We start from the raw sequence: 13,507 nt of genomic DNA, 5'->3' as shown, positions 1-13,507 counted from the left end.
TAATTAGATTAACAGATTAACATGGATGTACAGATGAGTGGATAAACAACCTACCTTGTACCTTATGGTTTCAATATCATCGAAGCCAACCCACTGATCCCCTCTGTATGCATAAGGACCCATAGAATTCTCGGTGTCCTTTACAACTTGCCATCCTTCATGCATGATTTTGTAGCAAATCTGTGAGAAGAGGAAACATCATATATTTGTTGTGGAAACAGTAAGTTATGAGATGATATTCTTATTTCCTCTGAATGAATATTATTAAGTGTCTCCTTAGGAGCAAGTGTTATGTTACTAGTAAAACAATCATTTATGAGGAAATGATGATATTTAGAATTTTTGTGAAGAGATACAGAAGAAAAATATCTTGGAAATTATGAATATTATTAAGTGTCTCCTTAGGAACAAGTGTTATGTTACTAATTCTAGATACTTTAGATTTTTTTTTGAAGTTGATTGGCAGACGTAAGTTATGTATAAAAAATTCCTTTCCATAACATTCTAAGCAAAGTACTGTATGTGGATATAAGATAAAAATATAGATGCTAATCCCTCTTTAGTGTAGACAAGAGACTAAAGATTACAAGATTTTGACTGAAAATTGTTAATACCAACGACTTCTGATGGTTTCTTTACAAGAAGCCGATTCTGAGAAATGCCTCCAATCCTCATAGTTACCTCATAATAGGCCAGGAATCCTCTCGCTCTAGTATAAGGACCAGCTTCGCCCCCTCCGTACGTCTTTTGGTTCAGGCCGTTATCGCTGGCTTGTGCCAGGCTGAAGGATTGGCCGTACATTGGCATCCCCAGTACAAGTTTCTTGCGATCAGCTCCCTTTTCTATCCAGTAGTGGATGGTGAAGTTCTGCGTTCATGATAAAAACATAGATGAGTACTCTTAAAGATTATTGATATCTCATTTTATGACAATCCTCCTTTTTCCAGTTTCTCTAGCTCATTTTATGGAAATTTTCCCCTTTTTAATAGTTTTGCTAGGACATTTTAAGAAAATTTTCCTTTTTTCTGAGTTTCCCTAACTCATGAAAATTTTTGCTTTTCCCAGTTTCCTTAAGCTCATTTTATGAACATTTTCCCTTTTTCCCATATCCCTAGCTCATTTATGAAAGTCTGTCTTTTATCCCAAGTTTCCCTAGCTCATTTTATTGAAATTTTCCCAGTTTCCCTTGCTCATTTTGTGAAAATTTTTTCTTTTCCCAGTTTCACCAACTCATTTTATGAAAATTTCCTTTTTTTCCTAGTTTCCCTAGGTCCTTTTATGTAAAAATTTAGATTTGTTCTAGTTTCCCTCCACCATGAATTAGAACAGTTAATACTTACGGTATTAAATGCAAGATTATCATCCTGAGAATGTGCATACATTGGAGCCACATGTCCCGTTTTCTTGTCCCACTGACCATGATAATCGTAGGTCATGACCGCAATCCAGTCCAAATATCGGTCGAGAGCTGGGACGTCATATCCTGTACACAAAAAAAAAAAATAAAATCAGATATGTAACTAACCCTTTTACCCCCAGGCTCTTTGGAAATTTCCAACCCTTAACCCCCAAGGGGATATTTTTTCCCCTGCACATTTTGCAGTATATTTTTTTTAAATTGCTCTAAAAACCTTAATTTTTGTCATAGAGAGGTCAGGTTGGTCTCATTCTCTTGGAAAATGCCTGAATCTTCTCAAAAAATTATCAAAAATATGAAAAAAAATTTTTTTATAGCATTTTATTGCAAGGACGTACCGGTACGTCCATGGGGGTAAAGGGATGAGTTTTGTGAAACGTACCAGTACGTCCTTTGGGGGTAAAAGGGTGCATTTACTTGAGTAAATTCCATGAAAATTCTTATTGAACTAGGACATTTGATAGTTTTATCTTGAATAGTACCATAACCTACCCATGTCAATGACTTTGTTGCTTGGCGAGACAGCTGCAGACAGGAGCAAGTTGTGAGGTTTGAATGCCTCATTAAGTTCTTTTACAAAGGCTGCAAAGTTAGCTTTGTCTTCTGCTGGGCCCTTTTTACAGTCCACCTGAGAAAGAGTGAAAGTATAAATATTTACAAATATTGCATATATAGATGGTATAATTAAAAAAGGAGTAATTTTTTATTCAACAAGCTCTGAATTTTTTTTTTTATGAATATTGCAAGGAATCAATTTTCCATGCCCAATAGAATAAAGTATGTTTAAAAATCAAGATTAATTTACCTGCCAGCACACTGGGTACTCCCAGTCAAGGTCGAGACCGTCAAAGTTATTATCTCTAATGAAAGAGATGACATGTTCGATGAACCTGCGCCTGGTCGCTGGATTAGACACGAGACGACTGTACTTGTCTCCTGCAGAGTCATTCCATCCTCCAATGGCAACCAGAACTTTCACTCCAGTTGATCTGAGGGCTGTTACTCTCTCGTAGAACTCTGCAACGATAAAGTTCATAATATGTATAAAGTCGTGAAGCATTTCGTGGTGTCATTACATTTCTTCATGGCCTAAGGTTATCCAAAGGTAATGCTATGGAAACTATTATTATCTCTAAATTGCATTTCTAAGTATAGATGCAGAAAGAAAATGCCTGTTTAATTAAATAAAGGAATAATGGAACAGGTGTGGAGAGAGAACCCTATATAGTTTTATTTTATCTTTCATAAGTGGGGGAGAGGCAGCCAACAAAAAGAATCTTTCTTATTTCCATTAACAAGACAAAAAAATAATATAGAATTACCTTCCTTTACAATAATCTGGTATTTTCTATTGTATTCATTATTAATTATTTTGTTCATCAGCATATTAGCAAACCTGTACACTATTACTTGCATCTATGTAAATTATCGCGCCTTCCAACTGAAGGGTTGTCGAGCTAACTAATAGTTATCTAAAACCCGATATAATGGTTTCGTAATAAATTCTGACATGATCTAGCGACCAATCAGTCATCTGGCTATATTTCCCCTATTACAGTATTCTCTTTACATAACCTGACATAGTGATGGGGGACTATGTGAGCCACGGGTCTAAAATATAATAGAGAAATACTCACTGTTGTCATAATCGGCCCATGTGTCATGGGGTTTGATGACGAGCCTGCTTCCATCTAGGACAGCAAAGCCGTATACGATGTGTGTGCAGAGAGAGGGATCAATCTCCGAGGGAGTGTACTTGCCCTCGCCATTTCTGTACCAAGCCCAGTTTGTAAAGTAGCATACCACCTTGTAATCACCACCTGAAGAAGCAAAATTTTTTGTGCTTAGTATAGAAAGTTGAGAAAAAGGCTTTAGGTTTATCCATTCATCAGTTGCCAAAAACAGCCTTCCAGAAACTTTTTTGTGCATGGATCTCATCTACAGTAATAACACTGGGAAATGATAGAAAGAATGTCCCTATGAACTTCTAAAGTTTGGTAAATAATACTAAAATTATGTTGATGTAGTTATAAGTATCAATATAATTTAAGAACGTTTTGTTGAAAATACATTTAAAGAAATTACACCAACCTTTGGAAGGCACTACAGGATCGGTAGCGCTTGGAACTGCTGGGACATTTGTAACAGTACCACTTCCTGTCATATCTGTGGTAGTGGGTTGCTTGGATCCAGGCATTTTCGTGGTTGATGTGGTTGACGGGGTTGTCGGCTCTAGTGTGGATATTCTAATTCCTTTGGGGGCTCCTAGGACTGCCTTAATGGTATTCATAAGTGGGTGAGCGCCTTGTCCACAACGGTTTGTGAAGTCATCCAGGTCAAGGGCCCATACCATACCCCCGGCAAGGTCCATATCACGAATGTATTGAGACTGGAAATTGTAATAGGTAAATAGACCCTTCCTTCTTTGCCCGGTTTATTGTGAATTTGAAATAGGTCTTCAACTTGCAAACATTCGGAGATACAAATACAAATCTAACTAAACTCGTAAATCGCTCGTTTGCGACAACGTCGTCATAACTCAAAAATAGCTATTTTTCAGGAGAGCCATTTTAAACAATTAAAACACCATCATGTTATGTTATGTCGTTAGGACATTTAGCACCTCTAGCGATCAATTTTTTAGCTACAATTATGACACTTTTGCCAAAAAAATCAGCATTTGAAGATGAATATGTCTATATGGATAACTCAAAAATACATTTTTTTGAGTTATGACGTTGTCGCAAGCGAGCGAAATGTCAGTTATTTTGTCAAAAGTTTACAATGAAATACTGTATTAAAGCAATATTTGCAATATAAAACAGGACTATTTGCTGACTTTTGCAGCTGAAAACTGTTGGCATGCAATTTAGGTGAAGCCTACCCTAGGCCAAAATTTAATAAACTTCAATTTACAAACAACTTGGAACCTATTTTGTAAGTTGAGGACTCTACTCAAAACTAATTTTAAAACCTGGAAATAGGAATAAAAGATAAAGATATTTGTTGTGATATTTGTCTTGTACTCACTTTTCTTCTGAGCATGTCTGTGTCATCGAAGGATACCCATTGATTGCCTGAATAAGCGTAGGGTCCAATTCTGCTCTCGGGATCTTTAACAACGGTCCATCCTTGGCGAATGTTGTGACAAATCTAGAAAAGAGGTAGAGATTGTTACAGTATATATTAATGATGGGAAAATAGTGCTAAATAGATAACGATCCTAAGACCAAAGTTAATGTCTGCTAAACATTTCTCTTCGTAAATTATGCACATGCAAAATGTGTTGTCTATCTTGCTAAATTGGGCTTCTTGTCTACATGTCTATATTTTTTAATTCCTGCAATTGTTCTTTAGTGTCATATGCTTTTATGTGGATTTTCTAGATGTCTTGAAGCTTTTAAGAGACTGTCTTTAGTTGTACTTGGTTATGCAATTCCTCCGGAAAGTGGCAATATTCATATTTTGTGTATATACACAATATTTGAAAAAGAACAAGGCAGTACTTTAACTGATTAATAATGGGTGAACCTTCTGTGCAGATAAATCTCACACCATCAGTTGGTTCTTCAACTTAGAAGGTAATTTAGCAGTGTGTTGCCCCTCTATTCATTGTTCCATTGATCCCTGTGTTACTATAACTGGATTTAAAGACCCTAACTTTCCAATACCTCATTCATATCATCAAATGTTCTTAAACGCTGCCCTAATTTTACCTCGTAACACTTGAGAATTATGAACCTTTTTCTTGTATTGGGTATAGTTTAAGTGTGTCAGCGAGAATATTATATCTGTAAATGAGGTTATTTGGTTTTCTGGAAAGAAATAATGACTGGAGTACACTATAGGTTAGTGAAGAATGTATGATTTAGAAATATTATTTAGCAGAAGGAGAGTAAGCCTCTGTACCATGGCCTTCCACTGTCTTGGGTTAGAGTCCTCTTGATTGAGGGTACACTCGGGTCCACTATTTTATCTTATTTAGCCTCCTCTTGTTTTGTTAAAGTTTTTATTGTTTATATAGGAAATATTTATTTTAATATTGCTACTGTTCTTAAGATATCTTATTTTTCCTGTTTCCTTTCCCCACTGGGCTATTTTCCCTATTGGAGCCCTGGGCTTATAGCATCCTGCTTTTTCAACTAGGGTTGTAGCTTAGCAAGTATTAAAAATAATAATAATAAGGTTGAACGGCACAGCATGTGTTCTGGTAGTTGACAAGCTTCTGATGATCCTTTACGAATATGCAAAGACGTTTTGTGTTTCAGAACGAGTACTGCGCTATGGTTTCATTCACAATTCAATAAAAGTTCAGGGAGATATATATTGTTATATATACCGGTATATAGAAGCTTATATATACAGTATATCAAAGTGACACGTACAACTTTTGTACCTCCAAATGACTTAGTTTTTCCTTTCGTTGGTCATTACATTCTTAATGTTGTAATAATTGGTCCTTGTAACGGAAATATGACTTTTGTTTTCCATTTCTCTCTATAGTGTTGGTGATTTTATTTCTATATCATATTTTTATGTGTTTTTGTCAGGTGTACGGTGGTCGTTATTGTTGCATAGACCTTTTTGTTTCCAGATTTTTTTTCTTTTTTTTGTTAAATGAGTTTTTCTTTACATTTGTTTAGTCATAAAGTGTATATTTTCTTATGGTAATCTGTTCAGGTTTGAATAGAATATGTCTCAAATTATTCTTTATGTAAGCTTGTCTTTCTACCGTTTCCTTTATTTCAACCAACAGGAGATTTATTTATTTCACTGATTTTACATTTCCTTACCATTGTCTCTTCAGTGTGTATATATATATATATATATATATATATATATATATATATATATATATATATATATATATATATATATATATATATATATATATATATATATATATATATATATATATATATATATATATATATATATATATTTGTATGTATGTATGTATGTATGCATGTTATATTATATATATATATATATATATATATATATATATGTTGTATACATACATACATATATATTATATATATATATATTTATACATATAATATATCATATATACAGGGTATTATATATATATATATATATATATATATATATATATATATATATATATATATTATATATATATTATATACATATATAGTGAGTGAAGTCAAAGCATTTGTGTCAATTCTTCATACTGTTCGTTAAAGCTAACACTGTAATCGATTCAACGCACGCAAAGTGCAAATGGAATCCCACTAGTGAGGTTTAGTTTGGCAAAGACAGTACAGTATATCACCTTTGCAATTGGTGTATCCGTTTTTATTCTTGCATCGTAAAAGGGTCTTGGAAAACTTACCTCATAATAAGCCAAGAAACCTCGTGCCCTGGTGAATGGTCCAGCCTGTCCTCCACTCCTCGCAGGGGAATTAAGGCCAGTGTTTTGTGGGTCGTCGATGGAGAACGATTGTCCATAGAGGGGCATACCCAAAACTATCTTGTTCTTGGAGGCTCCTTTTTCTAACCAGTAACGGATGGCGTAGTCCTGGAAGAGGAAAATTATTTAAGAGAGTCGCCTGTTTATGCGGTGACCTCGGAAAATGCTTATCGTTGCTTCACCTTTTCTATCCTCAGAATATTTATCCCTTTCACCTTTGAGTAAAAGTTTAATTTTATAAAATTGAATTAACATACAATTGTTTATATCCTCATGCTAGAAGCTGTTCAAGACACTAGACATGAATGATTCATCTCTTGTTTAACAATGTAAGCAGGAAATCTTAAACATCTAGGGGTAGATGCCTCAACTTACCATGTTAAAGTAGTCATAATCGCTCTCGGGATGATAAAACATAGGTGCCACGTGACCTGTCTTCTTGTCCCAGTGTCCGTGGAAATCGTAGGTCATGACGGCAATCCAGTCAAGGTAGCGATTGAGCATTGGCACATCGTATCCTGTCGATGGTGAGGGAGATATTTTACTGGAGGTCTTTGTTGTGACTGAAGTCATACTTTCAGAACTAATGAACTCTGTTATTACAAATATATTAAGTGGTACTTTGGTAAAAATAATTTTTCTGCCGTCAGGTCATTTGGTATTGAATTCTGTGCTTGGTGTGACTCGCAGAGTTTTTCCTTTTTAATATTCCATATTGTTGGTCTGTAATGTCATGTTCATGTTCCAATACACTTTTGACCCTGTGTCCAATGAAATAGTAATGTATTTTCCCATTTACTAGAAATCAGTTATTTCTATAGTAGATATTTGAATTAAAATCTCCCATTTAGCAATGATCTTGTAAAAATCATAAATAGACTTACCTTCATCAATGACTTTCTTGCTTGGTGACACAGCTGCTGACAAGAGGAGTCCATGGGGTTCGAACGCCTCTTTCAATTCCTTAACCCAGAGAGCAAAGTTCTCTTTGTCTGACTTTGGTCCCTTTTTGCAATCCACCTAGAAAATCATGGCATGGTATTATGATATTAAATTTACCTTAATTTTACTGGGAATATTACATTAAATTCACCTTAATTTTACTGGGATTATGACATTAAATTCACCTTAATTTTACCATTTTCTAGTGTTTACCTCAATTTAGGTGATAGCAATCATTTGAGTCTATTTAGTTTCTTCACAAAATGTACATTGCTTTTGATTTTGTTCAAAATGTTGCGTTTTTTACCAACCTGCCAGCAAACTGGGTATTCCCAGTCAAGGTCAAGACCATCAAAGTTGTATTTCTTGATAAATTCGATCACGTGGTTGATAAACTTCCGTCTGGCTGAAGGGTTGTTGACTAGCCTGCTGTATTTGTCTCCCAATGAGTCATTCCATCCACCAATGGCAAGGGTGACCTTGATTCCTCTGGACCTGAGTGCTGTGACCTTTTCGTAGAATTCTGTTGGGTGGAAATGAAAATTGTTATTATTTTATGACTGATATGAGTGAAGAACAAGATATAGTATACTGTAGTATGATTTGTCAAAGCGTCTGCCGTTTAGTCTTCGCTAAAACTAATCAAGTTACATTTATTTTAAATGACTTGTTTGCAGTTTTTTTTAAATGTAATGATGTTTTTAGATTTCAGTTATTGTTATTGTTTTAGCCATTTATAAAGACATCAATTCATTGATTATTAGTTGTCTGGCATCCTGACATCTATGGTCATTGACATTAAAAACAGTTTTATTCCAAAATAATTAAGTTTAAAAAAATTGTTGATAAAATTCCTATTGATGGTTTTGTGGTTCAAAATGTACTTACTGTTATCAATATCAGCCCAGCTGTCATGGGTCTTAATGACAAGATTAGAGTAGTCAAGTACAGCAAATCCATAGACGATGTGAGTACAGATGGTTGGGTCAATGTCCTCTGGTTTGTACTTGCCAATGCCCGGACGGTACCATGCCCAATTAGTGAAGTAACAAACCACCATGTAATCTCCTGTTTGGGTATTGATGAAATGGATTAGGTTATACAGAATAAACACTGAGCGATACATACACATAAATATTATTTTCATCTTCGTCAGTTTCCCTTTACATTGGGTGTGTTTTGTAAAACATTCGTTACCACCACACTTAACCTTTAATCCCCCAAGGTATGTTGAACTTTCAAGCACATTTTGCTATACTGTATCTTTTTTTTTTTTTTTAATTGCTCTAACAGCCTTAACTTGTCATAGAGAGGTCAAGTTGGTCTCATTCTTTTGGAAAATGCCTGAAGTTTTTCATGAAGTTATCAAAAATATGCAAAAACATGTAAATAACAGTGTTTTGCAAGAACGTACCGGTACGTCCATTGCGGGTGAAAGGGTTAATGTACATTTTTTAAATATAGATGAAAATTCTACTTACTTCGTTATTGAAAACACACGAATTCAGAAGTTTAGACATAATTTTTTATTACATTGATATTTCACAATATTCTTGCTTTAATATCTTAATTGTCTGTACCTGACAAACTGCCGGAACCGGAAACGGGTTGCAAATCAACTATTGTTTGTGGTGTTGTTGGTGGTTTCGGTGTTGTCGATCCTCCACCAATACTAATACTTTGATCATTTGCTGGTACAGCTTTGCAATTGACATTACTTGGCCAGTCACAAATTCTTTTGTTCTGTTGGGAAAGACAATGGAATAATGAACATATCAGCATAGGGACTTTTTTTTTTTTTTTTTTTTTTTTTAGAGATTTTATTGTGAACTCTCGGTATTTAAACTTTTCTGATGGTAGGTTATTGAATTAAGTTTAAATTCACTTACCTGATCCCACTGTAATGGTGCCTGACAGCTGAATTCCTGCCATTCTTTATGGACGCACAAAAAGTAAGCTCCGCAATTAGTTGGGTTCCTCTTGTATTCGCCTTCTTGACAAGGTATGTTGACGTCCACGCCTGGAGCCGTTTGTTCAGGGCCAACGGTTACCGAAGGCCGGAGAGCTGAAGTTGATAATAATCGCATCAGCCTAAGATATTTGAAAGGCTGCTTTGTATCCACTAAGGAAGGTGCCTATAGCTATAATTGGAATAAATTGAGCCTTGGTGTTTTCGTTTGAAGTTACAAAAGTGGTTTAGATTTGCATTTTAGGAATAGTTGGCCTTTATGTTTATTATGTAAAAGCCATTAGATTAGATTTTGATCATAATTTTTAAAGAATAATTTTACTATGATTCAGAGGCACCCTGCTTAGCGGGTCTTATAACTAACTAAAGCACCTAAGGTGCTTGTAGAAACTATCTTCGAAATCTTAACTTCCTTCTAGAAGAAATACAATCTTAAGTTGGTTACATTTTTTATCATTTGCAGTAGGCATTAGCCAAATATTTATATAAAAATAGCTTATAGATAGAATTTGAAATCATGTGCATAAAATTTAGATAATGAAAGCATAGCAATAAAACAAAGCTGTAAGTAAGCAGGAAGTGTTAAATGCAGCATTATTTTGTAAGCAAGATACAGAGGGATCGCACACCTACACATGAAAAAGTGAGGATTTTTTTTTTTGTGGTGAGAAGAAAAGGGTTGATAAGTGCAGGACAACAGTAATAAGATGTGGAAAACCATGAATACTATCTCTGAGTGTCTGATAGTGTTTCATTCCTAATGTTCTCAGAATATATTTTGACATTCCAGGTCTCCTCCCTAGTGGGTGGATAAAAGGTAATGATGGAAAGAGAGAGAGAGAGAGAGAGAGAGAGAGAGACATATACAGTAGGTAGGTAAAGGTATTTTGAGATATAGAGAGAGAGGAGGCTGTAGGTTAAGACTGGTGGTGTAGAACCAATCAGTCTGGCTGGATGCAGTGGGTACTCCTCTCCCTTGAGGCTTGTGCACCAGAGAGACGGGGTTCATTCAGCTCTTCAGCTTGATGTGGCGAAGCTGTTGGTCGGCTGTAACAAGAAGAATGCCATGAGAAAACACTTTTGAGGCGTAGTCAAGGAACAGGAAATGTGGAGACCTGTGAGCTAAAAAGAAGGTTGAACTCTTGAGACTCGCTATATACAAAACTTAATTTTCATTGCCATCAAGGATTTCGTGGGGTAGATGGATAAGCCATCTAAACCAGTACCTCTTTTGCATCACTTCCTTCTCCAGGATTTACAAACTTTAGACAAAATTAATCAGTCCTTCATAGGAAGCAGGACGTAAGTTTATGTCAAAGGCATATGGCCTGGTGAAGGGAATGATACTGACAACTCGATTTGAAAATATTTGCGATAACGGTTCCCAAAATTCTCATGGCCTTCTTTTATTGAATGTAACCTGTTCATTGACCATCACACCCAGAAAAATTAAATATAATAACGTGCAGAAAAAGAATATAAATTCAAGTTTCAGTTGGGCTTAGTGCATAGAATATATATGGAAGATCATAGTTGCTCTAAGGCCAGATATAATATCATGCAGTACAATTGCTTAAAAACTCAGTAACTAATCTTGTTACAAATCCTTAACATTGTACCAACTAGCACTGAGTAGTGAAAACATAAAGTATGAAATGTCAATGAATTTACTTAGTATAAAACAACACACTGGGAGGTTATTAAATTTGTCTTTCAAGTAATTAAGTCGAATTCAAAATGTTGTTACTACCCAGTTACTGATCTATTTTCATTTTCCGTTGAACCAAATACAGTGAATTTCCTAAGATTGGAAAATCCATCAAAGTATAATTTTATTTTGAGATTTGCAAACCTTGCATTTAAATATTTTTCATTCAGGAGGACCTGGCAAATTATATTTTGAGAGTATTAAGATCAGACAACTGTTGGTTGATTTTAAGTTTACTTGCATCTCTAAGGGAATGTAATGAAATGTCGGTTATAGAGTAATTTCACGGATTAGTTTTATAAGACAAGTTTTTATCTTTTGGATGTCGCGTCCAAAAATTTGCTACTGAATAAAAAAAAAATCCTTACGAATCTGCAAGGGATTGCAGGATAAAGAAGGTATTCATGGTTCTGCTTCTTAGCAAGTAATGCATGCTGAGGGATCATATTTCAGGAAATGTCAGAAATTGAATTTTTTTCTGACAGTAGTCTTTGCTATGGAAACTGATAAGCGTGTTAGGTAAGGTCATGCAAAAGGTCTTTTGGATAAAGGGTCAAGAGAGAACTTTTTTTAGAATCTTCACAGGCATCAGCTGTGACATAAATAGCAACTCAAAGAAGTGAAATGCTAATGTTTTTATATGTTTATATTATTCCCTTGTGATCAGTTACTTACACTTTTTTTTTTTTGGAGTTAGTGTTCAGCTTGACTATTCTAAACCATAGGAAGAGCACATTTCTTTTCAAAGTTATTTCATGCTTTAGCAGAATTAACAGCCGTAAAACAAAACTATTAATTATTTACACATTGAATAATGAAAGGAATGAGATCTGCATTCATTGTATGAATGAAGAAGGCATTTACAATACTGCATGTGTAAAATTATCCACTTACCCTGCATAGCAATTATCAAATTCACAGACATTGTTATAACACAAAACTACTTTCTGTTGGTTGGCCAGGTCCCTTGAGAGTTAAAAAACCAGAGGAAACATTTGAGAACGAATCTTTTAAAGTGAAGTGTGGGTATATGGAGATTGAAGTTGAATTGAAGGTTCCAGAGTCAATTTTCCCTCAAGAGATCTGTATTTCTATTTTAAAACACAACATAAAACACAACATAAAAACAACATGAAAACACAAGGAGACAACAAACACGAGGACAGCACAATACAAATGGCAGTTTCAGCATCTACTTCAGAAGCATTTCATGTCATTCAATCCGGCTTGAAGCTCAAATAAGCTTTGTAGATTACCAAGCTTTCTGTGGTCTGCTTAGCAATTCGAGATATTTTCCATCAGGATGAAGCACTCTAACTACTGGGTTCTCTAAGGGGACGATGGGAAGGGAGTGGGTTTTTGAAAGCCATTATATAAGCATTTTTTTTGTAGAATTAGATAATTTGTATGTAGGCGGTTAATATGTTAGAGATTTTGTTTGAATAGAACATACTCAGAAAATAATAAATTCATTGTAAAAGTCAAGATATATGTGTATATACACAAAGCTCAGAGGGAAATGTGATGCAGAGATGCAAAAGCGCCACAGTAAAAATTTAGATATGAGTGGGAATCCTGACTAATTTCGTCTATGTCTTCAAGATGACTCAAAGAAATAATTCGAAACTAGTCAGGATGTATATTTTTAGTTTCTCTGTGGTTTTTTCCATATATATATATATATATATATATATATATATATATATATATATATATATATATATATATATATATGTATATATATATATATATATATATATATATATATATATATATATATATATATATATATATACACATACAGTATATATATATATATATATATATATATATATATATTCACATACAGTATATATATATATTCATAGATACACATGTTAGTTTGCCCCCTCTATGGTGGTTTAATTGCCTGCACAGAAGAGGTTATTATTTTTGTTTTGAATATAAGATAATGATTTGTTTTATCAATAGTATGTATAGGTCATTGCCGTTTCAATGCTATGTTTTTGTGGATCACATCAGTTTCAGTTTACAATA

At 34.4% G+C, this 13,507-nt stretch overlaps 1 protein-coding gene across 3 annotated transcripts in view; it reads right to left on the bottom strand.

The window, feature by feature from the left end:
- LOC137634281 (probable chitinase 10) overlaps positions 1-13,507 on the bottom strand; it is a 124,451-nt gene that overhangs the window by 9,004 nt on the left and 101,940 nt on the right. For all 3 annotated transcript variants that reach the window (XM_068366582.1, XM_068366583.1, XM_068366584.1), the window contains 15 exons: positions 9,683-9,858; positions 9,374-9,536; positions 8,682-8,861; positions 8,105-8,316; positions 7,736-7,871; positions 7,227-7,369; positions 6,774-6,959; positions 4,448-4,570; positions 3,509-3,806; positions 3,055-3,237; positions 2,223-2,434; positions 1,910-2,045; positions 1,341-1,483; positions 682-867; positions 55-180 (listed from right to left, as the gene is read on the bottom strand). In XM_068366582.1, coding sequence (XP_068222683.1) covers positions 55-180; positions 682-867; positions 1,341-1,483; positions 1,910-2,045; positions 2,223-2,434; positions 3,055-3,237; positions 3,509-3,806; positions 4,448-4,570; positions 6,774-6,959; positions 7,227-7,369; positions 7,736-7,871; positions 8,105-8,316; positions 8,682-8,861; positions 9,374-9,536; positions 9,683-9,858 — 2,603 coding nt within the window. The remainder of the gene's footprint in view (positions 1-54; positions 181-681; positions 868-1,340; positions 1,484-1,909; positions 2,046-2,222; positions 2,435-3,054; positions 3,238-3,508; positions 3,807-4,447; positions 4,571-6,773; positions 6,960-7,226; positions 7,370-7,735; positions 7,872-8,104; positions 8,317-8,681; positions 8,862-9,373; positions 9,537-9,682; positions 9,859-13,507) is intronic.

This window comes from Palaemon carinicauda, chromosome 44 (genome assembly GCF_036898095.1).
Source record: "Palaemon carinicauda isolate YSFRI2023 chromosome 44, ASM3689809v2, whole genome shotgun sequence".
Classification (NCBI taxonomy): domain Eukaryota; kingdom Metazoa; phylum Arthropoda; class Malacostraca; order Decapoda; family Palaemonidae; genus Palaemon; species Palaemon carinicauda.
The sequence above is the reverse complement of the archived record's forward strand: the minus strand, read 5'-3'. Positions and strand labels throughout refer to the sequence as shown.